The sequence below is a fragment of the Tetrao urogallus genome (assembly GCF_951394365.1).
Source record: "Tetrao urogallus genome assembly, chromosome: 1".
In the NCBI taxonomy this organism is placed as follows: Eukaryota; Metazoa; Chordata; class Aves; order Galliformes; family Phasianidae; genus Tetrao; species Tetrao urogallus.
In genome coordinates, this window is record NC_136813.1 from 178,505,777 (window position 1) to 178,531,793 (window position 26,017).

General features: G+C 41.5%; 1 protein-coding gene across 1 annotated transcript in view; it reads left to right on the forward strand.

Annotated features, from left to right (window-relative positions):
- CELSR1 (cadherin EGF LAG seven-pass G-type receptor 1) overlaps positions 1-26,017 on the forward strand; it is a gene marked incomplete at both ends in the record, with an annotated part of 157,028 nt that overhangs the window by 125,231 nt on the left and 5,780 nt on the right. Inside the window, 12 exons of the mRNA XM_079549141.1 lie at positions 746-955; positions 3,563-3,746; positions 6,030-6,173; positions 7,282-7,483; positions 7,797-7,964; positions 10,409-10,535; positions 11,017-11,217; positions 15,750-15,924; positions 20,695-20,807; positions 22,094-22,173; positions 23,477-23,603; positions 25,422-25,547. Coding sequence (XP_079405267.1) covers positions 746-955; positions 3,563-3,746; positions 6,030-6,173; positions 7,282-7,483; positions 7,797-7,964; positions 10,409-10,535; positions 11,017-11,217; positions 15,750-15,924; positions 20,695-20,807; positions 22,094-22,173; positions 23,477-23,603; positions 25,422-25,547 — 1,857 coding nt within the window. The remainder of the gene's footprint in view (positions 1-745; positions 956-3,562; positions 3,747-6,029; positions 6,174-7,281; positions 7,484-7,796; positions 7,965-10,408; positions 10,536-11,016; positions 11,218-15,749; positions 15,925-20,694; positions 20,808-22,093; positions 22,174-23,476; positions 23,604-25,421; positions 25,548-26,017) is intronic.

Sequence of the window (26,017 nt, forward strand, 5' to 3'; positions counted from 1 at the left end):
GACCACTGCCCTGGCAGCCTGTTCCAGTGCCCAGTGAAGAACTTTTTCCTTATATCCAATGTGATTGTTCTCTGGTTCAGGCTGGGGAACAGTGCTGAATACAGAGGACAGTGGAGAATATTCATGTGGATATTGGTGGTAGGTGGATTGAATGATCTTAGAGGTCTTTTGCAACCTTACTGATTATGTGTCTGTGACTCTGTGACTTCTTGATTTGCATAGGTGATAATCCAGCACAAAGATCTTTTTTTTCTGCTGATCCATTGTAGTTTTCCCTTGAACTGATAATGGCTATTCTTGATCTTCTTGTTATACCTTGTTTCTGATTGCTTATCTATTGCTTAATTTGTCTCAGCACTAGTAAACATATTGTTAATATTTACACTCTTTGAGAAATCCTACAGTTTCTGTCTTTATTTTATAAATGATCATCAATCAGACTCCAGTTTGAGGTCCTTACACTCCATCCCTCAACTGAGTTCTTGACCCCCTCTCTTTCTATCTGGACCCTTGCACTTTTCTGAGTCTGAGTTACATCTTCTACTGAGCTGTCCTACCCAGCTTTTCTCTCCAAAGTACCATTTGGATCAAGCAACTCCTTGGTGCTAGAGTTCCTTAAACAAGTGGACAAACGAATAAATGAATGAATAAATGAATGAATAAATAAATGAATGAATAAATGAATAAATAAATAAAATGCTTTTCTTAATTCTCTTCCTTCATTTTCTTTATGTCTCTGGTTCAGAATGAGAAGTTACACCGCAATGAGACCATACTGGATGGAGACAAAACCATACAGATTGTGAGAGTGCTACAAAATGCCACCAAATACACACACAGTTTGTATGGCAATGATGTGAGGACAGCTTACCAGATGATGATCCGGGTCCTACGATATGAAAGCCAGCAGCAAGGGTTTGACCTGGCAGCAACTAGGGACGTGGAGTTCAACGAGGTAAGAGAAATACTGCACATTGTGCTGGGACTTTGCAGTTCTTTTGGGAAGTTTTATGGCAACTGAAGGTTGATAAGTGAATTTGTCTTTGACCAAATAGGAGTGAGTATGATGTAGCTGTTCTAATCTGTCTCACAAATGAGTCAGTCTTTTCAATTTAGAATGGAAGGCTGGTTGTACATATTTATGTGCATGCAGATGTGCATGACATGTATATGTCATAGAAAGCACTGTTAAAATAAATAGTATCATACTAGCAACCAAAAGTAAAATTCCTCAAATTTAAAGATAATCAAGTGTACTATTCCTGGTTATTACTTACTTTGTTTATTATATTCAGTTATGTTGGAAAACTTGCCTAATTTCATCGTTTTCATTTAAATCTGTAGTGAACCCTGAGCCAGCTACTGACTCCATTCAACTTGGAAACACTTGAATAATATCTATTAAAGAGTTGATACACTGAAAGAAACTCCACACTATTGAGATTTCAAGTGATGCAGGCAGATACAAATATTGGAAATGAGTGCCAGAGGGCTTCTGCTAGTAAGAGCATTCATTAAATACCCATTAATTACTAAGGACTTGATCAGATTTAGAAAACAAGCATTAGCACCCTCCTTGACATGGGGAAACATATACCTGTTATGGAAAGATGTGCTCAGGCAGGCTTTCACTTGAACAGAGAGAACCTCATGCTGCACCACGAAGTAAGGGAGCCGTACCACCTCCCTGAGAGGTGGGAGCAGAAGGAAGCATGGCTGAGAAAATTCCTCATAGTCTTGGCCAACAGACAATGAAGAACTTCTGAAACATTTAACAGTTTAGAAAAACCCAATTTAAGAGATTCCATGTTTTCTTTCCTAAGGAAACCTTCTGCTGATAAACGTGTAGCTATTGGCTCTGGGGTCAGTGAATATCCCAGTTCAGATCTTGAGAAGGAACTGGGTTTTTAACGTGTGGTTTGGGAAATAGTGGTCTGAAAACCTCTGCTTTAATTTATTATTCCCTGCATTTGGCACTGAATTCCATACAGATGATGTTTTCAAGAACTCCCTAAATATTTTTAGGTTAGGTCAGGAGTTTGAAAACTAATCAGTAATGCTCATGAGAAGAATGAGGTTACATCCTAGGCTGAGGGAGCACAAGGGGAGAAAGAATTTATTCTTATGTAGCCTTTGGAGGGAGCCAGAAAAGTATAAGCGATCAAAAAAGCCATAAATAACATTGTCAGGTAGTGAGGAGGCCTGGTACCAAGTACAGCGTGTGTCTTCTGCTGCAGTGCGTTCCTGGGGAACCATGTAGTGCTTCTCCTCCCAGATAGCAGCAGTAATAATGGCAGTCTCTTATATTCCAAATAGAAGCTTGCAACTTCAGGGAATACTTAGGGAGTACAGCACCTTTCCTGTCTGTTTCTAAATTAAAGGTTATGTGCGTCCAGATACTTCCTTCTTTTATCACAGAGCTTGAAGCGACTACATTTTACCACCATTTATTCAAATTTTACCTGTAGGTAAAATTAGGTTTAGGTTTTGACCCAGCAGTATAGCCAGTAATTACACTAAGATCGAACGCTGCTCAGCACCTTTATCATTTAAGTCATGTGACACTGGTTTTTAGTCTTGTTCTTCCATTCTCCTTTAGGATTCCTTTGAATATTCTCATGATAAAGTGCAGAAGCAGTAAGTCCTCATCTAAGACCACTTTTTCAACACCATTTGAAAAAACATAAACATGGGGGAAAACAGCATGCATTAACTTCTGTTACGTGTATGTGCAAGTTTCTATATGCAAGCTAATATTTGCTTGTGTTATTTGCATGCTTCCCAAGCAAGTTGCCATAGTTATCAGCTACATTAAGAAAAGAAATAAGAAAAGAGGAGCAAGCATATTTATATCTGTGACTTTCTTTTAGTTTTAGCATATCACATTTTTTAATTTCCCTAGATGAGCTCTTTAAGTGTACATACCAGTACTCTGCTTTTCTCTCATAGACAAAGAAAATGGGGATGAACTGGAACACAAAGTCAGTGAGCACAAACTGGAGCACAGAGGTTCCATATGAACATCAGATAACACTTCTGTGCTATGCAGGTGGCTGAGCACTGGCACAGCTGCCCAGAGGCTGTGGATCTCCTCAGTGGAGATCTCCAGAAGCTGCCTGGCCATGGCCCTGGGCACCCTGCTCTGGGTGTCCCTGCTGGGGCATGGGCTGGGCAGAGGAACACAGAGGGCACTGCCAGCCTCAGCCATGTTGTGGTTCTGTGGAGTATGATTAGATTTTCCTTCTGCATTTTCTTGATGTTTCCTCTCTTAAAGAGGAGTTAAAAATAGGTACTTATCTTACAGCCTCCAATTTTTTTTTCTTACTTTGCTCATAAAAATTGTGAAGGGCATTCCTTCATGTAAAATATATATGTATATATATGGATTCAGGGTCAGTAACTGGTGAAGATATTTTCATAAGGCTTTAGAAGAACATATCTACATTAAAATATTTAATTTTGCTCTCCCCTGAGGCAGTAATGGCAACCTTTTAAAATGTTCATCACTTGAAATCCAGGGCTCTTTTTGCCTCATAATTTAGACTTGTCCTTTGCTTCTCAGAATATTATCAAAGTGGGTAGTGCCCTGTTGGATCCCAACAACAAGGAGCAGTGGGAACAAATTCAGCGAACGGAGGGTGGCACAGCTCATCTCCTAAGGCACTATGAGGATTATTTCAACAACGTGGCCCAGAACATGAAGAAAACCTACATGAGACCTTTTGTCATCGTTGCTGCTAACATGAGTGAGTACCCGTATTGAAAACTGCTGCTTTGTATCAGTGCTTTAAAAGTGTGTAAGATAGAGGTGCTAACTATTGATTTTAATAATACCAACTTAGAAACACAAGGTATGTGTTGTCTAACCTATTCAGTGCATTCATTTCAAGTCAGTTCAACTTTGATCCCAGTTACCATGGAGGCCTCCTGGGAGACTTCTGACCTGCTTTCCCTGTGGACTATGCCATAGTCTGTGTGCCATTCTGTTGCAGCCATAGTGGTGTACAGATGATGAGATGGACTAAGTTTGTGAGTAATGATGATGCCTTTTAAGTCTACCTACTATAGTTGAGTGTATTGCATAGGGTTTTTGAAAGAATCACTGCACCACCTCCTAAAGAATTACTGATGTAAAAAAAAAAACAAAAAAAACAAAGCCCTGCTATTGATCATATCCCTCTGAATTTCAAATGCCTTACTGCCCTGGAACCTGTCTGGATATGTTGAAAGGTATTTTCTCAGAAGCATCCGTCTGAGCCTTCAAACCACATCCAGCCTTGCAAAATCCAGAGCAAAATCCTTGGGGTCAACTAAATCCTCTGTGGGTCTAAACCAAGAAGGAAACATCAGATATACCAAGACTCTTTCCCTCTCTATCCAAGTAAATGCTCTCTCTAACACAGAGCAGTTCCTGCACGTTTAGGACTGTAATGTATTTCACTGATGTCACCACAGTACACAGGCAGCTGAAGAATGAAAGAGCGATAAGGCACTGGAACAGGTTGCCCAGAGTTGTGGTGGATGCCCCTTCCATGGAGACTTTCAAGGCAAGGCCGGATCAGGCCCTGGGCAACCTGACATAGCTCTGCTGTCCCTCTTCATTGCAGGGAAATAGTAGATAACTTTCAAAAGGGTCCCTTTCAACTCTAAGGATTCTGTGATTCTACAGAGTCCTGCATTGGCTCCAGTGCAGAGAGACTGTTGTTGAGCTGAGCCAAACCGAAATACTTCTGATTCTCTTTAACAGACCAAAGCTAAAGTTTTCCTTTTGATTTAGGAATATCAGAATCAAAATATTTTTATCTTCACATTCAGAAAAATGTATGTACAGTGTTTTAACTAAGATGAAAAACAAAGCCCAGAATTTTTTGCAGGTTGTAAACCCTGCTTTTTCAGACCAGCTCTTCCTGAGTAAAAAAGTCAAGAGCTTGGGAGGGATGAGGCAACTGTGCTGAAAGAGGTCTGTTTTCTTTTGAACAGTTTTTCCAGGTGAATGTGGTGTTAATGGAGTTTCCTAGTGGTTCACTAGTGTTATTTAGTGGCTGGAAAAGGAATTGGAATTTGCAGATCTTAACTTGGATATTTCTTCATATAGAAACTTGCTGCAGATCACAGCTTTCAGTGTAGGGTTACCCCCAGGACTTCCAGCTTCTCACTTTTATTAGAACATCTAAATTGGCACTCAGTGACTTTTCATAAATGGGAACGTTCAAGCCAACTCAGCTGCTTTTAAATATTTTGGCAGTTAGACAACAGGCAGAGCTGATGAGGTGAGCCAGGGAGTAACTGTTAACACAGAGGGAAGAGAGCTAGAGGACTAGGGAGTATTCCTGGGTAAAATCCAGGTTATTTTCTTTAAAATGCCACATCAACTAAGCTGATAGAGAAAATACATATTTCTGAAGCAGCAGGTTTGGCCTTCCCTACAGAAACAAGTCTGGAATTGGAACACAACACTCTAGTTTCCCAAGTATGTGGTACTGTTTTCCTAGTATGAATACTGCACTGCGAAGGCCTTTCCATTGCCTCCGCAGTCCTTTTAAATGTGTGATTTCCTAACTGTATCGGTGCTGAAACACGGACTTCTAGTTGCCATTTAAGGTACGCGGGGAGAGAAATTAGATTTGTGCCAGGGGAGATTCAGGCTGGACGTTAGGAAATACTACTTTTCTGAAAGAGTGGTCAAGCATTAGAATGGGCTGCCCAGGGAGGTGGTGGAGTCACCGATGCTGGAGGTGTTCAAGGAACGTTTGGATTTTGTGTTGAGGAACATGGTTTAGTGAGAACTAGATGTTTGATTTAGTGAGGGACATGGTTTAGTATCACCTATTGGTGATAGGTAGGTGGTTGAACTGGGTGATCTTGAAGGTCTTTTCCAACCTTGGTGATTCTGTGATTCGACTTTGTACTTGAGGGTTTACATTTCTTCTCTGTGTTGTGCAGATGTTTTAAGCATCCAATCACGTTTTGTTTCAATATCATATTTGAATGAATTAAACTTAATTTTGTGGGAAACTTTTTTTCTCCAGTTATTGCAGTTGACATCTTTGACAAGTCTAATTTTACGGGAGCTAGAATACCACGATTTCATGAGATTAAGGAGGATTATCCCAAAGATCTGGAATCATCTGTTATCTTCCCAGATACTCTGTTCAGACCTTCGGACAGGAAAGGTAAAACCTGCTGACGTTTGGAGGGAAGTTTTGACTCGCTCCCAAGGATGTGTTATTGATCCTTGTGAAGCAGAACAGTACTGGGGTGAGAGTAGGGTGATCACCTGCACAAGCAAGCATTATTTTGGGTTGGAGCAGCTGTGCATACTTCAGAGGCCTTCTGCCTGCCGGGGGCTGTGTAACTGGCTGTACCTGTCTGTCAGGTCCCTCAATCCTGTGTCAACCAGAGAAGTGTGCTGTTCCCACCAAGCTGTTCCCCTGCGGCCACCCTCTCCTGGGCCCTGCAGGGATGGAAGGAGGGAGTGTGGGATCCCAGTCTGGGAGCAGAACAGTCCCATTGCAGCCCAAGAGCTGCGCCATGAAAGGCCTGGAGCTGGGCAAGGAAATGGGTGGCACGCTGTGGAGCCGTGGGCCGTTCATAGCTCTGGATTACCCAGACATGGCTGAGAGGAAACTGTGGCTTACCTTAAGCAAGGGCTGAGAGAGTAAATTAGACAGTTACTATACAAATACCATGGCTGAATGTCCTTGGAATGGGGAAATAGTAGCACTTTTGAAAATAATACACAGTAACCAGTAAGCTTGGGCATCTCTCTGTATGGCTTTTTCCTCAGAAATAAGACACCTGCTTGTGCCTTATATCTTTTCTCTAAGGAAGAGGGAATGTGAATGTTAAGAGATACTTGCCAAAATTGGAAGCTTATTATATGAAAGAATGAGCTTACAGATTCCTGTGTGACCAGTTGTACTCACAGCTATCTCTAGCTGTGCCACAAATGCATGCAAAGTAATAACATGGATATTGTTTTAACTTTCTCCTTATATCATGCACAGATTATTTATGCACATATGGATCCATTAGTTTAGAAATTCCTCATTTTCTAGCTGAACTAAATGGCTATTCGTGATTCAGTGGTTATTTAATTATCAGCTTATAACTATGAAATGTGTTAAAACTTCATTCAAAATGTTTCACTAGAAGCATGCTCAGTGCTGTAAACTTAGAGCAACAGAAATATTTCTGCATCCTTGCAAAGGAAAATCACCAGTTTAAATGGTAGCTTTGATGTTGCTTGGAAGGAGTTTAATATTTATGTTAATTCCTTAGCAGTACCTACAATGAGGCCTTCAAATCAAAAATTGTCCTCTAAGGTGAACAGTGATGCACGAAGCCCTGAGAGTATGTTCACAAAGAGAAGGAAGCGGCATCCTGATGACTCTACCCATCATACTGTTGCCATGGTCATTATATACCGGTCCCTAGGACATCTCCTGCCCGAAAACTATGATCCTGACAGAAGGAGCCTGAGGTGAGAGTTCAGCCTGTCTATGAATTGTTCAGATGTCCTTCCACATGCTTCTTCCATGCAGGGGTGGCACAGCTCTTTTATACCAAACAAACGTCATCTGCGCTGCAGTTGCCACTGCAGTCTCCTGTACTCCTCTGGCACACTGTGGGAGAATAAATGAAAGAGTAGAGCCTTGGAAGCTTGGCTGTGTGGGAGACTGGTGGTACATCTGCCTCGTGTTCTGAGTTGAATCTACTGGAAATCTTCTATCTGCTAAATCTGTGCTTTCCATTTTAACATCTAGATCATTTTTGTGGTTTTTCTCCTTCTGCAGGTTACCAAATCGCCCAATTATTAATACACCTGTGGTGAGCACAGCCATTCACAGTGACGGGGAGCTTCCTCCCAACCTGGTGGAAAAGCCCATCATAGTGGAGTATGCCATGCTGGAAACAGAAGAGAGAACAAAGCCTGTCTGTGTCTTTTGGAATCACTCCATCATGTATGTCTCTGCCTTCTTTAGGGCTGAGCATGGCAACTGTTTTGGTAGAAGAGAACTAGGAGGGTAATTCTGGAGGGAGAACCTTTTTCACTCAGTTTACTCAACTGGCATATAGTTCCTGGTGGAGCCAAGTACTCACTTCCCATTACCTGAGAACAGCAAAAGATAATCATATCTCTTCAAACAAATGCCTAGCCTTGTGGTTACAGAGACAGTGCCACTATGTCCTTCTGCAGTATTATCCAAGAGTAATAAATCTCAGAGTCTCCATCTGTTTGCCCATTCTTTTTGCCTGCACGTGTACAACTAGACAAATGTAATCTAGCTCTAGTGCCTGGATTCGTGATTCACCCGAGGTCTCTTAGTCAGGACTCTCATTGCTCCATGTCTTCTTCTTAGGAGCGCATCTTCAGAAGACTGTTCAGTTATTTTATGGGCTGCGTCTTCTCCCATCACTTGCTAGTGACTGTGGACAGAGTGCAAGGCAAGCAGGCAGCAATCACTGATGCCTCAGACAGAACTAGTGCAAAAAATAAATAAAAAAGCTAATGTTGTAAAAAAAGGAGATAAAGTGTTAAGACTGTAAATCTCAGAAATCATTTTTGAATCAGAAGTCAATTCAAAGAAAGTGGCACTGATAAGAAGCAACTTGCCTTTCCTTTCACCATCTATTATATATCTTTTTTCATTTGTTTTAGTGAAAAAATGGAGGGAAAGAAATACCTTCCTTGGGACCTTAGACCTCTTGCTGTTACTAGAAAGCAGACAGTAGAGGAGAGCGAGCATAAGCAGAGGGTGAATCTAGGAGAGGAGTATGAGGGAGAAGGTGAAATATTCAAATATGTTTATTTAATTTAAGTATCGTGTATTACATAACATTAAAACCACAGGCATAATTAGTGAAGATCTGGAAAAATTGAAGGATTCTATATATTCATGTCTTTTATTGAGGTGTACACGATTGGGGAAGCAGCACAGTCCTGCTGAAGATACTTCTGGAGTGTTGATAAAACAAAAGAAAATGTATTGAGAGATAGCAATCCTTGATGGTCCTTGAGGTCCCTTCCAACCCAAGCCATTCTATGATAGCTACATGTTTGTCAAGTTAAGATTTCGTTAATATATATATATAACATATATAACCACGAAACTGGATATATAGCAGAAGGATGGTATTGTCAGCCCACAGTTAGAGGAATAGCTGTTACTTGTTTTCTAATGACCCCTAAACTCCAGTGAACCTATGGAAAAATCCACTGAAAAGTAAGTCCTGTGTTGGAAATAGAAGAGCAAGCTAACCTAGGAAATGTTTGCCTCCTAGTCAAAAGCTTATGGAGATTATATCATTAAAAGGATTGAGCAGGCAAACAGAAATCTGTTTTGTTAGCAATAATAAACTACTCCACTTGTCTGCTTGTAAAGTAGTCTGAGATTGTATCAGCACAAAGCTTAGATAAGAAATTTCTTGATGTGCTATTTGCTTCTACATACAGATGATTCTGCCAATTATGAGGAAATGGCAAGTCCCTTTTTCATAAATTTTTAAACATTGTATGGGCTTGAATAACTCATTAGCTCTAACGTGATTCATCCATTTGCTATTTGCTGGCAACTTCAGTGGCATTACTGTTTGTTACATTTTCCTACAGCCACAATTATAAAGGAACTTGTAAACATAGTACAAGAGCTTTTCTAAAATGTGAGTCCTTTTCAAGAGAAAGGGATATTAAAACTATTTAACAGATGTTTCATTACTGAATGTAAAAGATCACCTGTGTAATATCTTGAAGAGAAAAACTCTTTTCAATAATTACAAAAGAATTTTTATTAGTCATTAACTTCACTATGGAATAATTAATATAGACACAAAATCTTTTCTGGAGTTAAACAAGGCTAAATAGGGTAGAATTTTTAAAGGAACAGTTCCTCCATGATGTTAATACAAGACATTTCCTGATATAAAATACTATCTCCTGTTTTTAACTTTTCTTGTCTACTTTCTAGAGGAATATAGGGATGAAATCATATTTCTGCTGAAATACATTTCACATCAGAGTTTTACTAAGTGTAGAGAAATAGAGATGGCTGAAAAACATGTCCCTGTGGTTTTGGTATTTTTTACCTCATACTCTTGCTATGGCCAGTTTGCCCTGTGCAGTCACTTCCCCATATTGCTTGTATGATCACTGCACAAAATGAGGACTTTTAAAAATTATTTTTAACTCAAAACAGGTTGTTGCAAAGCCACAGCAGCTGGCAAGCAATACTTCAACTCAGGGCTTTTTAATTTGTTTGTATTGTCAGGCAGGTGACCGCTATAAATATTTCTGTCTTGATACATACAGTCCTCTCTGTGGAGTGAGAGCTGTCTTGGAGGGCAGTGGCAGCAAGAGGTGAGGGTGAGATCTGAGGATGGCTCCCATAGATGCCTTTTTTCCCTGCAGGATTGGCGGAACAGGTGCCTGGTCTTCCAGAGGATGTGAGCTGTTTTCCAGAAACCAGAGCCATATTGCCTGCCAGTGCAACCATTTGACCAGCTTTGCTGTCCTGATGGACATTTCAAAACGGGAGGTAGGTGATCCCAAGCTTATGCCTCAGTGGTATGGGTTTTGGTCTTCAAGGGCCTTCAAGGAGCTTTGGAGCTAACTGGTTGTTGCGTGACATAGCCAGCAATGCATGTCTGTGCTAGTCTGTGCTGCAGAAGGCCATGCAGAGGAGGGAATGAAACGAGGATACATACTAGGTACATGTAGAACTACAACAGCAGGAACAAGGTCATAAGCTCCACAGGTTTTTTAGCATTTCAGGACAGCCTCAAGAGGGGCAGTCCAGCCTGAAATACACTAAGATTCCCACTTAGCTTCCTGCTCTTTCTGCGTGCTGCCCATGCAAAATGTTGAGTGACTCAAGAGGTGGCATCATCCACTCCTGGTTCGAAGCAAATCATACATTGATTCAGTAGTAACAAAAGCATTGACTTTCCAAGTAGTAGGCCTGATTGGACGAGAAGAAAGAAAAAACTCACAAGTTCTGTCAATCTCTCTTCCTGCAGAATGGGGATGTTCTTCCTCTGAAGATTGTCACTTACACAACTGTTTCCATCTCATTGGTGGCTTTGCTGATTACCTTCATCCTGCTGGTTCTGATCCGCACGCTGCGGTCCAACTTACACAGCATCCACAAGAACCTGGTGGCTGCCCTTTTCTTCTCCGAGCTTGTCTTCCTCATTGGGATCAACCAAACCGAAAACCCGGTAAGAGTTAATTCCTCCTAACTGTGAGAGTTGTCAGAATTTAAATCAGGGGCTCATATTGTGACTTTTATCTGCTCCTGTCTGTTTCAGTTTTTCTTCTTTTTACTTCTGCTCGGCCTAAATGTTGTTTAAATGTCAGAATGAATGTATTCTGTTGTACTGTTCATGACGAATACCAGTGCTAGGAAATAGATCTGTATGTTATTTAAAAAAAAAAAGACAGCAGTCCTGTTGAAAACTTATCCCAGGAACCGAATCCTGAATTCCAGTTTCTTCCTTCCTTTCCATCAGTATGCATTCTGTCTTGCTTTGTCTGTTCAGTAGGAGATTCTCCAGTTTCTCCTGCAGCAGGTACCTCACAAGCCCAAATGGCTTTTGGTGTTGACTGGTAGATTATCAGCAATGCACTGCTGTGCAGATGTTCAGTGCACGTTGCATACCTGCCATGCTGTTCGGAAGAAGCCACTTGCCAGCATGGGACAGCTTGTCACACTCAAGAATCAGTAGGAAACCTGTCAGTTTCCTTTGTACTCCCCAGCCACGGTGACCCTGGCTTCATTCCATCATACCTGTTGCCAAAGCATAGTGCATACAGCTCCAGCATTGTGCATGTCAAGAAACATAAGTCATGAACGGACTGAATATGAAATACAGAGTATGTGTATGCTGTGCCTAGAATTTCATTGCCATTTTAGCTCTGTAGCACTATATGTAATATTGCTCTTAATTCTTAGTAGTGCTCATCTCAAAAGTCGTGGTTACCACGCAGACAAACAGGCAAGTGGTCCAAGCTTCTCATCCTCCTTTATCAAATGGACAGCAGACAAATGGGCGATGATGTGCAATAAAAAGTTTGTCCTTACCATATATAAAGAATATTTGAAATTTTAGCATAGGGATTATCTGAACACTCTAAAAAAAAATTTATCTTCTAGAAATCCTTTTTGTACATGTCATGTTTTAATCTAAATCTTGAAAAGAAAGGCCTTTCATTATTTAAAGAGGGGCTGTAAGAAAGAAGGGGACAGGCTCTTCAGGAGAGCCTGTTGTGAGAGGACAAAAGGAAATGGTTTCAAACTAAAAGAGGGGAGATTTAGACTGGGGGTAAAAAAGAAGTTTTTTACAATAAAAGTAGTGAGGCACTGGAACAGGTTGCCCAGAGAGGTGGTGGAAGCCTGCCCTGGAGACACTCAAGGTCAGGCTGGATGGGTCTCTGAGCATCTGCTGTGGGTGTCCCTGTGCACTGCAGGGGAGTTGAACTAGGTGAACTTCAAGGGTTCCTTTCAATTCAAATGATTCTATGATTCTGTGCTATCAAATTTTGTCTAATTTCAGCTTCTGGTAACTGGGTGCTGTTGAGCCCTTGTCATAATATATTTGAAAGACTTGTCTTCCCTAGAACCCTGTATTCAACAATATTTCAGTTAGAAAACTACGTAAAAGTGAACAGCTTAATTTCCTGTTTCTAAGATTCGTATCACTTTGGTGCCTTTTTTCAGGGCTTCCTTCCCCCATTTTACCTTTTGGAAAATTGTCAACGCTAAACTGGACAGAACTTTCCATCTCACAGTGCCATTTCCAGTCTCATATTCTGATTTTCCCCTCTACTCCAACTCCAGTCCCTTAGCAGTCTTTCACAGTGACCTACCCTTAGATATGGCCTCACATCATGTGTGACCAGCTTTGTCTTCGTCTCATAATATATGAGTTTGCGTATTAAAATAACTGTTTCTCACATGAATTCACCTGGCCAATTGATCATCAGCGTTCTGTGTAACTTGACCTTTCTCATGCCTTCTTGGGTACAGCACTCATTTTTCACTGTGTTTCAGTAGCAGGGAGTTTACTCAGTTCTCTGACGTGAATACTGTGGAGCAGAAGGATGAGCCCAGATGTCTGCAGCACCTTACAAAACTCAGGAAGTGAGAGATGGCTTCTCATCTCCACATTCCTGTTGTAATATCTTGGAGCACCAAGTGAATGCTTATAAGAGCAGTAAAATGGTTCACTTTAGCAATGCTGGTTGTACTTTGCCAGATTGTTCTCTTCCGCTGCTTCCCATTTTCAGTCTTTAGGGCTGCGATCCTGCCCTGTGCTGTTACCAGGGCTCAGTGAAACAGCCCAAACCCTTAACCCACTTATGAAAATGTTTTAAGTTGCAGAATGCATTTCATAGAGCAGGAAGCCGCTCCTTACAGCCTACCCAGTCAATCTGAGAAGGTAGGAGGGTTGTAAGCCATGTCTACTTGAGACAATTATTCATCTGTCTGTATGGAATGAGAGTTGTCTAACGAGTCATGCACTGATGAACATAAAGAGGGAAAGAATGCTGGAGCACAAATAATGCTGCGTTGCTTGGCACCCAGCCTGGCTTTTATGGGTTTCTGTGAATTAACAGTCACATTTCTGGGTGAGGTTTTAATCTTTCCCTGGACAATTGATGGAAAGTGATTTATTTACTTTTTTTTTTTTCTTACCTGAAAAAGGTAATGCTCAGGGCAAGAGTCTACTCATGTCCGTGTGCCAGTAGAAACAAAAAATCCCCGTTTACATAGAGGGAGGAAAGGCCTTTTATTTGGTGAGACATTTTTTCAGTAACACTTGACGTTGTAATAGAGCTGATACAGTAAGTGAATCCAGAAAGCTGGCGATCATAATATAAAATCCTCAGTAAAGTTGAGCAGGGAAGTCTTAAGTTGTGGTTCTAAGCATTATGCCATGCAAGAACACTAAAATGTCACACTGAAATCAGAAGGCAGGGACAGTGCCCCCAAAAAAGCACAGTGTAAAATATTTTGAAACAAAAATCATGTGGTTATTCAAAGTGCTTTAACGCAAGCTTATCAGCAAATCCTTGGCAGAGTCCTTTGCTTTGCTTCTCAAACAAGCAAATGAATATAGTTAATGGGATAGATTTTGCCTTGGCTGTAGGATGCTTGTGGTCATTCTTATTTTCAGTCATCAAGCTCTTCAGTTGGGAGGAAAACTTGGTTGACAGATATTGCAAAAATGTAGATCTGTGAAGCTCTGAGAGTTCAGAATGGCCATTTTATCACGAAGTTGACTTCAGCTGCCAGTTTGCCCACCATAGCTATTTCTCTTAGACATATTAACAGCCCAGTCTCTTTGATTTCCTTGGGTCCTACATTTTTCCTGCTCTCTGACCACAGTATGGTCAAACACTCTCATTCCTACCTGCTTATTAGTGCATTGTTATCATTATTAAAGTTCCTGACTCCTTTTCATATGATTTCTGTTACTCAATTCTGAGTTACTGTCTTGTCATATAAATGATGCCGGCTCTTCAGGAGCTTCTTCCTCCTTAGTACTCCTTCACCTGATCTCCAGCCTTAGTGTCAGAGATCTTTGTGGCACAGTCCCATGGGAGCAAAATGGCGTGCTGCTCTTTTGCTGGAACATAAAATCACATCAAACTGGGTGGTCCTGTATGGAGCCAGGACTTGAACTCAGTGATCTTTATGGGTCCCTTCCAACTCGAGACATTCTATGATTCTACAAATTTTACCTATTTGAGAAGAGACGTTTCATTTAACTGGTAAGAAAATACCTCCAAGAGAGGCTGGACTTCTTTGGCTGAAGTCTACAGATCATTTTTTGCTCATATTAAGCATATTCATTCTTCCTAGACTGAAACCTCTGATTTCTTTCCCTAGAAAGGAGGTTTTCAAGAGGAAGAAGGACCTCAACTGAAAATCTAAAATCTTTCTCGCACTTCCCTCCACCTCTGCCAAATACAAGTTATTTACAAATGTCACCACAACACATTGTCTACTTTAAAACAAAGCAAAACTATACTGAAATGGTGCAATTCTATGGGGAGACAGCTCTCTCACTGGGAAGAGCAAAGTAGCAGAAAAACCCATGGGTTGGCCCTTGGTGTGTAAATGGGAGACACCAAGTCAGTTCAGTTGCTGGTGGAAGTTTTCAGGAACAATTTGTTGACTTTGCAACTAGACTGGTCTGCTTGTTGCAGTTAAACCTGCTGTTGCTGAATTTGATGGGACAGTGTTATACAGGAAGAACTCATGCACGAGGCTGGGCAGAGGGTCTGTGGCCTCTGCAGTGCAGGGCATCCCCACTTCCAGCTGCACAGCAGGAGAAAGAGCCATGAGCTCTGCCAGCATTGCTCTGCCTGCAAGCAGAAGGAATTCAGACGGAAGAGCCAGAAGCGTCACCTGGGCATCAAATACACACAGAGAAATGAACCATAGAACACATGGCAAGGGCAAGGGCAGTGACCAAAAGCACACTGAACCAATAGAATATAGCCAAAGCAGATTCAGAACAGGTGCATGACAATATAGAAAAAATATGGCTTTCACAGTATGCACCACTTTTCTGAATCTCTGCAAAAAAAACAACCAACAGAAATGTAAATTAATGGCAGTGTGTTCTTTCTGCCAAACCCTTCCTATCACACTTCCCTCGAGCTGCAATAGGAGGCCTGTGACTCACCAGACTGCGTATTTCGGAAAAGCAGCTCTAATTTCCTTGCCCTTTTCCTTCTGCAGTTTGTATGTACAGTGATTGCCATCCTCCTGCACTACTTCTACATGAGTACCTTTGCGTGGATGTTTGTGGAGCAGCTCCACATCTACCGGATGCTGACTGAAGTGAGGAACATCAACTTTGGGCACATGAGGTTCTACTACGTCGTTGGCTGGGGCATTCCTGCCATTATCACAGGTACCCTCAACCACTCCAAAGAAGCTTTGTTTGCTTTCCCTGTCATCTTCACTGGAAAGTGACCCCATCGAAAACGGATATGGATGCACTCAGCTACTACGGTCGCTTGAGTGTTTTCAGTAGATGCGTTGTGAGTAGTAGAAGTCAGTGGAACTTGGCAGATCTGCGCCCTAAATGTCTGTTGTCCCAGCTGAAGTGATTCTGAGGGTGTTACAGTAACGTAAATGTAGTTGCACCCAGATTAAAGCAGGACTTGTTAACACTGCTTGGATATAAGTGTGTGTTCGTTTGAACAACTTTGTTTTTAGTCATCCTGAATATCCTTCCCCATGCTGGTAGTCAAGTCTGTCCATATCCATGCTGGGATATGGACACAGTCTCTGGGGAAGTGGCTGCAGTGGCTTCAGAAGCAATACTACCCGTGGGGCACTGCTTCTCTGGATGTTCCCACTGCAGTGCCCTTGACCAGCAGTAAATGCTCTCTGAAGGGGATTTCAGCAGCTCTGTTTTACTTGGCGTGAAAATGAGCTGGGAATACTCAAGCAGCCTTTTACATCATTTCAGATAGAAATGCAATAACTTCCAGTTGAGGAAAAGTAATGAAAAGCTGGAGGCAGTAATCTTTTAAAGTGTTCCAGGCTGTTCTGCAGGAGCCCATCTATCTCCGCCCTCATTCCTATTTTTGCGGTCAGGCATTTCCAGTGCTGCCCATAGCACATGGTGCTGCCTTAATGCAGGCAGACAGCTCCTTGGGAAGAGCTTCGCAGAACAGTTGGAGAGGGGTTTTTTGCTTCAACTGTTTCAGCATGTATCTGTTGCCATATGGGAAATGAGATCTTCGGCAGACAGTTAACTTTTACTCATTTATTTTTATGGATAACAACATACTGTCAGCAGTGACAGAAATTTACATATCTCTCCAATCAAATAAATAGCTATCAATCATGTACACTTGGAAAAATAATTGTGGAACAAATTAGACTTTTGAAAATATACATGGTTTTTTTCTGTGTGACTTAAAGGAGAATAATAAAACGTAGTAAAAACAAACCATAGTGTAGGGAGGAAGAGTGTCCTATCTGGAGACATGGTAAGTTTTTCTGTATCAAGCTGTGCGTATTTTCCACTTATGTCAATTTATCCAGGTTGTAGTGGAAGGTCCAGAGGACTCCACCACTCTGGACGTATCCCCAGCACTTCAGATAGAAAACATTGTTGATTTCTGTAGCATTTCAGACCTGTGCAGCTGTTATCGGCACCACTGCAATGTATACAGGAACATTCAGTGCCATCAGATAGTCGGCACTGTCACTTCTGGTAGAAGAGAAGTATTATCACCTAATGGAAGGGAGCAGTTTGTGTTTCAGAACACGTAGCTCCCCAGTATTATTTCATCTGAAGGATTTTCCATTTCTTGTTTGGTTTCTCATGAATTTTAGTGAATTCAGAGTAGCTCAGCAGCAGTGTTATTTCATCTGTACATCGCAAGTGCATCCCTTTTACATTTTTCTGATTAGAAATTGTTCCCTCTAACTTGGGACAATTTTTCAGTGTTAAAAATATGTATATTAAGAATTACAGCTCCAAGGTGTCTCTTGTACTATAAATTCTGAATCCACTGATTTACAGTTAACTTAAACAAGGAAGTCAGATCCTTATTACTGAAGGAGTCAGAGGATTTTGTGGAATCAAGAGTGAATCAAGAAAGCAAAGCCATTAGTTTGACCTTCCAGGTTCAGAAATCATCTGAATAGAAAATTATTTCCTTATAAAGAGCACAATTGGGATTTCTTGCCTTTGGATAGCTTTGTTACTGTACATATTTCAAGTAAGTTTCTGCTATGAATTTTAAAGTTTATTATCTAAAGAAGGTTCCAACTTCTTAACATGCATTTTGAACACCATTTCTTTTAAATTTCTTGATGAGAGAAGGATTGTGTATGTTTTTCAGTAGTGGAAAAGTTTAGGTATGGAAAAGAATTTTAGTCTTGGTCATCAGAAGGACATTTGGAAGGGTAGATAACAGCAGGACGAGGGGAAATGGTTTTAAGTCGAAGGACGGAAGATTTAGGTTGGATATCAGGGGGAAGTTCTTTACTATGAGAGTGGTGAGGTGCTGGAACAGGCTGCTCAGAGGGGTTGTGGATGTCCCATCTCTGGAGGTGTTCAAGGCCAGACTGGATGGGGGCCCTGGGCAGCCTGGTCTAGTGTTGAATGTGGAGGTTGGTGGCCCTGCATGTGGCAGGGGGGTTGGAGATTCGTGATCCTTGAGGTCCCTTCCTACCCTGGCCATTCTGTGATATTTATTTAAAAGATAACTGTGAAGCCTAGTGCATTTCCTTTGTAGATATCCTGAGAAAAGTGAACCTACAGCAGCAGTCAATTTAACTTGTTATTCTTTTTTTTTCTTCATATTTTTTGTGCTCGACATTCACTTTGAACTGGCACATAGTATTGCTAAGGGATCTGTGATAGGACCTGGCTATGTGCAAAAGGGAAACCTGAACTTTAGAGGGAAAAACATCTTAGCAAAATGTTTACATAAGGAACAGCCCAGTGGTGAAGAACCACATCTAATCACTCCATACAAAAGCAAATTGCTGTGAATAAATGTAGGTTTGAGGGTGGGAGGAGGCTTACTGTCATCAAAAGAGTAAGGATGTGGAATATTCCTCCATGGGGAGCAATAGTGGAATTTGCTTAAAGCAAATTAAATTCACTTTAAGTTGGCTCATTTTAAGACATAGTTTGATCCATCTAGGAAAGGGATTTTATGACTTCCTTGCCCCAGGAACAAAATTCTGGATTTGGCATCCAGCAAGACCCCTCTTTGTGGCAACATGCTAACTGGCTGGCATACACTCGCAATAACTGCTTGCCATCAAGAGCTCGTGTTAGAACAGGTTCTTACATCATCCTTAAATCAGTATACCCCAGATCATAGTTTTTGCCAAAATCTCTAGATTTGCTGTAGATCTTTAGCAAAGTGGTGAGTCAGGAGAGAGGTAAGGCTGGTGAGTAGTTGCTGCAGGGCCTGCAGGGACTCTGAAGGGTCAAAGCGTGCCTTATGTGTTCTCCTGGCATGTTGGTGGGATGGGTGCTGGGCTTCCCCAGCAGAGATTCTCCAGTTTTGAGCGTCAGGGAGCTGTCGTACAGCCCGCACACTCAGAGCATTTAATTGGTGTGCCAAAATGGTCTTTATGTTAAATTGCGTTGGCTTAATTCTGCCTTTGGGTAAAGTGTTATTTCACATATTGTTGACTCCAGTAAAATTTGAACCGCCTACCTGAAGGCTGCAGTTTGCCCCATGTGTTTAATGGGGAACTTTAGGGTAGGATTTTGGGAGTGAAAAAATACTGCAGTCTGCCAGTTACTCTTAGAGCCAGATGTTTGGTCAGACCGTAGCTTAAGACCTACTAATGGGGAAATCCAGTCCTGGGAAACAGCCTGTGTCTATAGAATTACATCTGTATAAAATACTTTATGGTCCCTTAATCATTTATGGCTAATTCTTTCTGGATGGCAACTGCTGAAGGCAGCGGTGGAAGAGCCAATGGGAACGGAGCGAGAGAGACCAGTCCTATCTCATTCCACGCTTCAGAGAAAACAGATCCAATATCCACTGCTTTGCTAAACTGCCAGTTTAGTTTTCATAGACCATAGGTCTGCACCAGATGTGAACGTTGGCTGCGTGCCAGCTTTTATGCAGTAAGTGTAAAACACAGCTCTCCCTTCTTTGCAGTGTCTTTTTGTCAAAGCACACAGGTTTCAGCTCAGAAAAGTGGTTATTAATAGGCACAGATCCTCACTGCACAGAGCGGTGCTGCCCTGAACATTGGACGCCTGCTCGAGGCAGGTCATCTGCTCAGCACAATAGGTGCCCCTGGTGAACACACAACAGGCTGCAGCCATTTACCATATGTCATTGGCTGAGGGCCTTGCAGGGATCCATTTCTGTCTCTTGAAGAATACTCTTGCAGTATTTTGCAGGCCAAAGGCAGAAATCCCAGTTGTTGCCATATAGGCAAGGCGCAGGGCACAAAGTCAGATAGCACTGTAAGTCAGTAGGTAGAGGTTGGACTCTGAGATTCTCTCACAAGTTTCCAGGCTTTGAAAAATAAAGCAATAAAAGGTGTGTTCTTAACTCGGTTGCCTTGGGGCATCAGCAAACTCCATTTCAAACAGTGCTGAAAGCAATGTGAGGTAGGCTCTTACCTGGGTTTGCAGCTCAAAATGAATCTCAGCCACTGCTCCTGAGCTCAAGCAGTTAAATCCCGTGAGTTCCCAAGTTCCTTTGTCTCCAGTGTTATTTTAGTGACAGTAAGCTCACAGCAGTTAAGAATGCACTTTTTTGTAGTAGAGACATCTCCTTAGTTATGATTCATGTCATTCTGCTGTGTAGGCTTATTGAAATTCCTCAACATGTCACTCACCCCGAAGGCTTCAGCGCTATGTGTGAATATGGCTATAAAATTGTGCTGGAATACAATTAACTTGGGACTTACATTTACTGTAGATTTATGTAGCTGAACTTTATTCTGGTAGGCAAAACCCATAGTGTCATTTGATATGGGATAGCCAGTGCAAAGGTTTTGATTTACGGAAGTTTTATGTTAATATTTGTCTAGATTTTTATTTCCTGGATTGAACACATTTTGCCATTATAATTTTATTTGCTAGGCTGTGGTCTGACAGCGTTATTGCTGTGCCTTGTTATATAGATCTCATCAGCACCTTTCTGGTGACCTGTCTTTCCATTTTGTGACTCAGGGCTTGCTGTTGGGCTGGATCCACAAGGCTATGGGAACCCTGATTTCTGCTGGTTGTCTGTTCACGACACCCTTATCTGGAGTTTTGCTGGGCCCATTGTAATTGTTGTAGTGGTAAGTATGGTGGAGTTGGCATCCTGACCTGTCTCTTCCTTTCTACTTCCTTTTCTTCTATGTTTTGTCAACCAATAGTCACAGTCTGAAACAGCAGTATTCCTTATCTTAGAAACCAGTATACTCAAGCTTGCATCTTCTGCATGAAGAGATAATGTGAGCTAAGCTAAGCTCCTGGCTGCTAGTGCAAAGATTGTTTGTGGACAGTCCAGCCCTGTGGTTAGAAAGATGCTTGTTTTTTCCCATTTGTTTTGTTCCATGTTTGAAGGGTTGGTTGGGCCACTTCTAAAACAAGTCAATGAAATGAGCTGCAAATAGTTGATTCATCCAGAATTCCTAAAAAAATATTAAATAATTCAAATGTTAGGAACTCTAAAGAATTTGAGTTTTTTCTCCCTTAAAGCTTCTCTCAGTAACTGATCACCAGAAGATACATATACATGTGACTGTACCTTATATGCCAAGTGCAGTTTTGTTCTCTCCAATAAGAGTGAGGTACACCTGGAAGTGCTTTGGATTAGGGTTGGGAGTTAACAGAGACATAGAACTGCTCCCATTGGGGAGCAATTAAGTGAACTAGGAGCCTTCAGCCTCAAGAGAAGAAAGCTTCAGAGAAGAGAATGGGGAGAAGCTTGTAACAGTATGATAGCCTTGAATATACAACTGTGGAGCCAACTGTGCAGTGTCTTTTCCAACACAGAAAATAGGAGAAAGAGGAGGGAGATTCAAAACAGGATGAGCTATGCCATTGCTCTGTGAAGAGACAGAAATAGGATGATGGCAATGGTAAACCCTGCATGATTTAAGAAATTGAGTGACTGGAAGAATTCACAGCATAAGTTTTCACTATGAGTGATGAAGTACCACCCCTCCTCGTATATCCCAACCCTGCAAATCAGTGGAGGCTTGAGGGGCTTTTTGTGTAACTGTCATTGAATGCTTATTCTGTTTTTCTTATATTCTGCCTTGGCCTCAGCAGAAACAAGATACTTGGTGAGTGGACTCTGATCCAGATAAAGACAGCCATTCTTGAGTTTTGTGTTTCATTCAAACCCCTTTGCACAGGGCAGCCTTGCTGTGCTTCACCCAGATGGAATCCTAGAACAATCTTGAGTGATACTGGCCTGAAACATGAATTTTAGAACTCGAAGAAACATGTGAATTGAAGGGACAATATTCTTGGCACTCCAAACCATTTTAGGATAAAAATGTTATTGTCATTGAAAAATGAAATCTTAACAAAACTGGAGAAAGAACTCGTGCTGTTTTTTCAATTTCCCTTTCAGATAAACACTGTCATCTTTATACTAGCAATGAAAGCATCATGCAGACGAAGACAACGTTCATTTGAAAAAACTGGAGTCATGTAAGTTTGGGTTCAAAAAGCTGTAGAAGAAGTTCTGTCCTGGAATAACAAAGGGATAGAACTACCTGAAAGTCAGAGTTGGAAATAAGTAAGATACTTGGAGAAAGAGCCAGTCTGCATTGGTGGAAGAGTTTGGAAGAGTTACCAGCACCCGTTTCTGGGGTTCCCTTGGCAGCTCTGTAAAAACCTCCCCCACATTGCTGTGCACTAGTGACAGCTGTAGGCGTGAGAGGGAAGAGTGAAAAGATTGGTTTCTGTGTGGTGTTACAGTCCTGCCGTGTCTCTTTCCTCGTGCTGCCTGCTAACACTTCACCTCACTCCTGGCATTTCCAGGTGGGCATAATTCTGAGTCTCCTCGTGCTCACCCATGCTCAGAAATGTCTCCCTGATGCATACCAGGATGACCAGTCAGGTCAGGCAGGGGCCCACTGTGGTTCCTGTGTTGAGGACTGGCCTCCACCCCCATCCCATTCCCCGTGGGATGAGCCCACAAGCTGAAACCTGCAGCCTTTCTGAGCTGTTGTGGCAGCACATTCCCATTAAGTCTTATTTTGCCCAAAGCTTAGAATTTGCCTGTGAACTACAGTGTGATTAGCTAGTGTCAAGACAGCCCCTTTTTACAAACAGGTAGCTGTGTAAGATTTCAAAAGGCTTTCTGTAGCTACTTACTCAGCATTAGATCTCAGTTTTTAGTTTTTTCTTTTCCTTAAATCTCCCTAAACAAATGGGGAGAAATTGCTACTTAATGTCAGCCATTTTACTAAGAACATGAAACCTCTGCCACTGGAATTGTCACCAACTTTGGAAAGTGTCTGTGTAAGTAATGTTTTTAAGCAAACATACACTCCCCTGACTGCTCTCAATTCAAAGCCTTGGGCTGTAACGTTGGGAAAGAATGCGAACGTGAACTCAACAAACAGAACTGAGACGGACCTGGCCATTTACCGCCCAGATCTCTGCCTCAGAGTCAACAAGACTGAACAGTAGGGCTTGGCGAATAGCCATGTTTGTTGGAAGATCACCCTAGAAACAGACTTGAAAAGAAATTGCCTTTTTTCTAATTTTTTTTTTAACCTGAGTATTCTAAGTCATTAGATAGCACTAGGAGAGGGGTTGGGAATTGGCAGCTGGTGAGCACTGCCTCAAGGGCCTTCTTTTTGCTGAATCCGTGGGCATTTACTCCTCACCAGGTCCGTGTGGACTCTCAAGAAGGATAGGGCATTTTTTCTCACCTGTGTTGAGAAGCTGAGCTTTCCTCCTATCTCCTTCATGCTGCAAGTGCTTTCTTGTGCTTACTTCACAGCTCGGTGCTGCGGACGGCATTTCTGCTCCTTCTGCTCATCAGTGCCACGTGGCTCCTGGGGCTGATGGCAGTGAACAGCGACGTCATGACTTTTCACTATCTCTTTGCCATTTTCAGCTGCTTGCAGGTATGTTAGCATTTTGTCAGTGAATGACCTCAGTGAACGCACTGCTGTGCCCCCAAAATAGGTAAATGTTAGCTAACTTTGTAACTGAGGTGTTAAGTACAATTTTTGTATTGTTTTCTCAAAGGGAGTGCTCTGTTCACCAAAACCGTAGCTTCTAGTAATTGCAGTCTATCACTTTCAGTCATCCTAAGATAAGTGCTCTCAGAAAACGACAGATAAATAACAGTAGGTAATTATACCTGTATCTTTCCAGAGGCAAAATCTTTGCTGCTGTCTTCTGCAAGTTCATTGTTAACAGTCATTTTGTTGCTTTCACAATGTAAGTTACCATTTAAGAAAATTAGTCAAATGGTGATTCTTAAATATGACTCACTGCAGTAGGGTTCTACTGGATCACCTGTTTGATCTGCACTGTTGTTGATTGAAGATGCAGAATATGGTTTGTAGGAGATCTGGCATGAAAGTAATTACGAAGTCGTGCTAATTAGTACTGCCTACAGTACTAAAACAGCCACTGCTGGAAGGCCACTGCTGTCAGTTGCAGCACAAGAACCACAGATTTTAATGAAAGAGAAAAAGAAGTCTGGTAGGTCTCCCAAGGAGGTGCCTGTCCAGGCCTTGCAAGCACATCAGATAGACCAGCCTGGAAAATATTCTACCACTGCAACTTGGTGTGCTCTGAAATAAATATTCCCACTTAGGCTGTAAAACCAGGCTTCCACAAGCCTAGAATGAAATAAAATTAAATATAAACCTGAGGAGAGGGAGGAAAGTCAGTGGCTGGAGTTCTCCAAACTTGCCTGGAGAGGCACGGTGGTATGTGGCGTTTCACGTCATTGCCTTCTTTGAACTTGTATTCTTTAGAGGGACATTTATGTGAGTTTTATTAATGAATAATCCCAAAGTGCTAATGCCAACTAAGATTGCATTTGATTGAATGTTTAGAAAAAGAGCTTGAAGTTTAAAGTTACTCTCAGTCAATTGCTTTGGCTGAAATCTTGAAATGCAGGCATCTTGTAATGTTGGTACAGCTGCAACTTCATGAGTGATTGGCTTCTATATACTATATCTCCAACCAAAATGGATAACAGTTTGGCAGCTGCATGAATTCCCTCAAAGCAAATATATCTGAGAACATACACGTGCATGCTCCCTGCCCCCTCAGAAGTGTGTTCATGTGTGTTCCTGGCAGGCCAAAGGCTGCCCAGCCCTGGCAATTTCAGCGCCTTTTCCTTCCAGAAGGAAGAATGTAAGGGGCAAAAGCTCCCTGACCCCAGCATCTCTTCATGCCTAATGAGGCTTTCTAAAGTTCTTTCAGCAGCAATATTAAGGACACTACCACAGTAGTTCCCCATTTCCAGAGGTTTTCACTAAAGGCCATGATATTGTTGGTGTGCTGTTACTGATTTTGTCTCAGAATCAGTGTAAAAGCTCTGAAAACTTAATGCAGCTACAACCCTGAAACTTCCTGAGATGTCTTCCAGTGGCACTGATGTCCCTATTGGATACATTGAGAACTATGAGGTAGAGTGACAACTACTATGAGCTCTGCTCTATAAATCCTATAGGAACACATCACTTTGTATATTTTCCAAGGCCATTTATGCACATTTAAGTTTGGAAGCAAATTATGCAGAAGGGATCAGTCAGGGCCATTTCAGTCAAAGACAGGAAATAGTTACTGCTGTTGAAATCATGGACTGTGAACTGGAATTCAGGGTTGTTTCAGAAATGCTGTTCTCTAATACTCATTTATGTTTGCAGTTCAGCGGTAATGAATCATTTAGATTTCGTTTTCTTCTCTCTAAAACGATCCAGGGGCTGTTCATTTTCTTCTTCCACTGCGTATTTAACAAAGAAGTCAGGAAGCACTTGAAGAATACTTTAACTGGAAAGAAACCTCTTCCAGATGATTCCACTGCAACAAGAGCTACTTTATTAACTGTAAGAAAAAAGATGGGAAAAAAATGATTTTCTGGCTGGTAGAAGTCACCTAAAATGCACTTATAATTGGCATGTTCACAATTAAGTGAATTGTCTGCTTTCTCACCGAGGACTGCTCAAAAGTTTTGATTAGTGTTTTATTTAAAACTTTTGACAGGAAATATTTTTTTTCCTCAGCATCAAAAATCACTCCTTAAAGACCTTTAACAGGCAGCATGTCTAATGGGACTTTCAGTAGGCATTCATTATTTTTTATATTTGCAAAGGTCAGGAAAAGCAAGCACAGAATTTGTATGTGGGGTATTCTGAACCACTTTGGTACTTGCATTATTCTGATTATAGTCTATTGATTTATGTAAGTAGAAGTCTGAAACTTGTAAGTAAAAGTAACTGATTACTCCTCCATATATATTGCAATCCAGGTGACACCTACACTGGTAAGCTTAACAGGATCAGATTGTGGTCTTGAG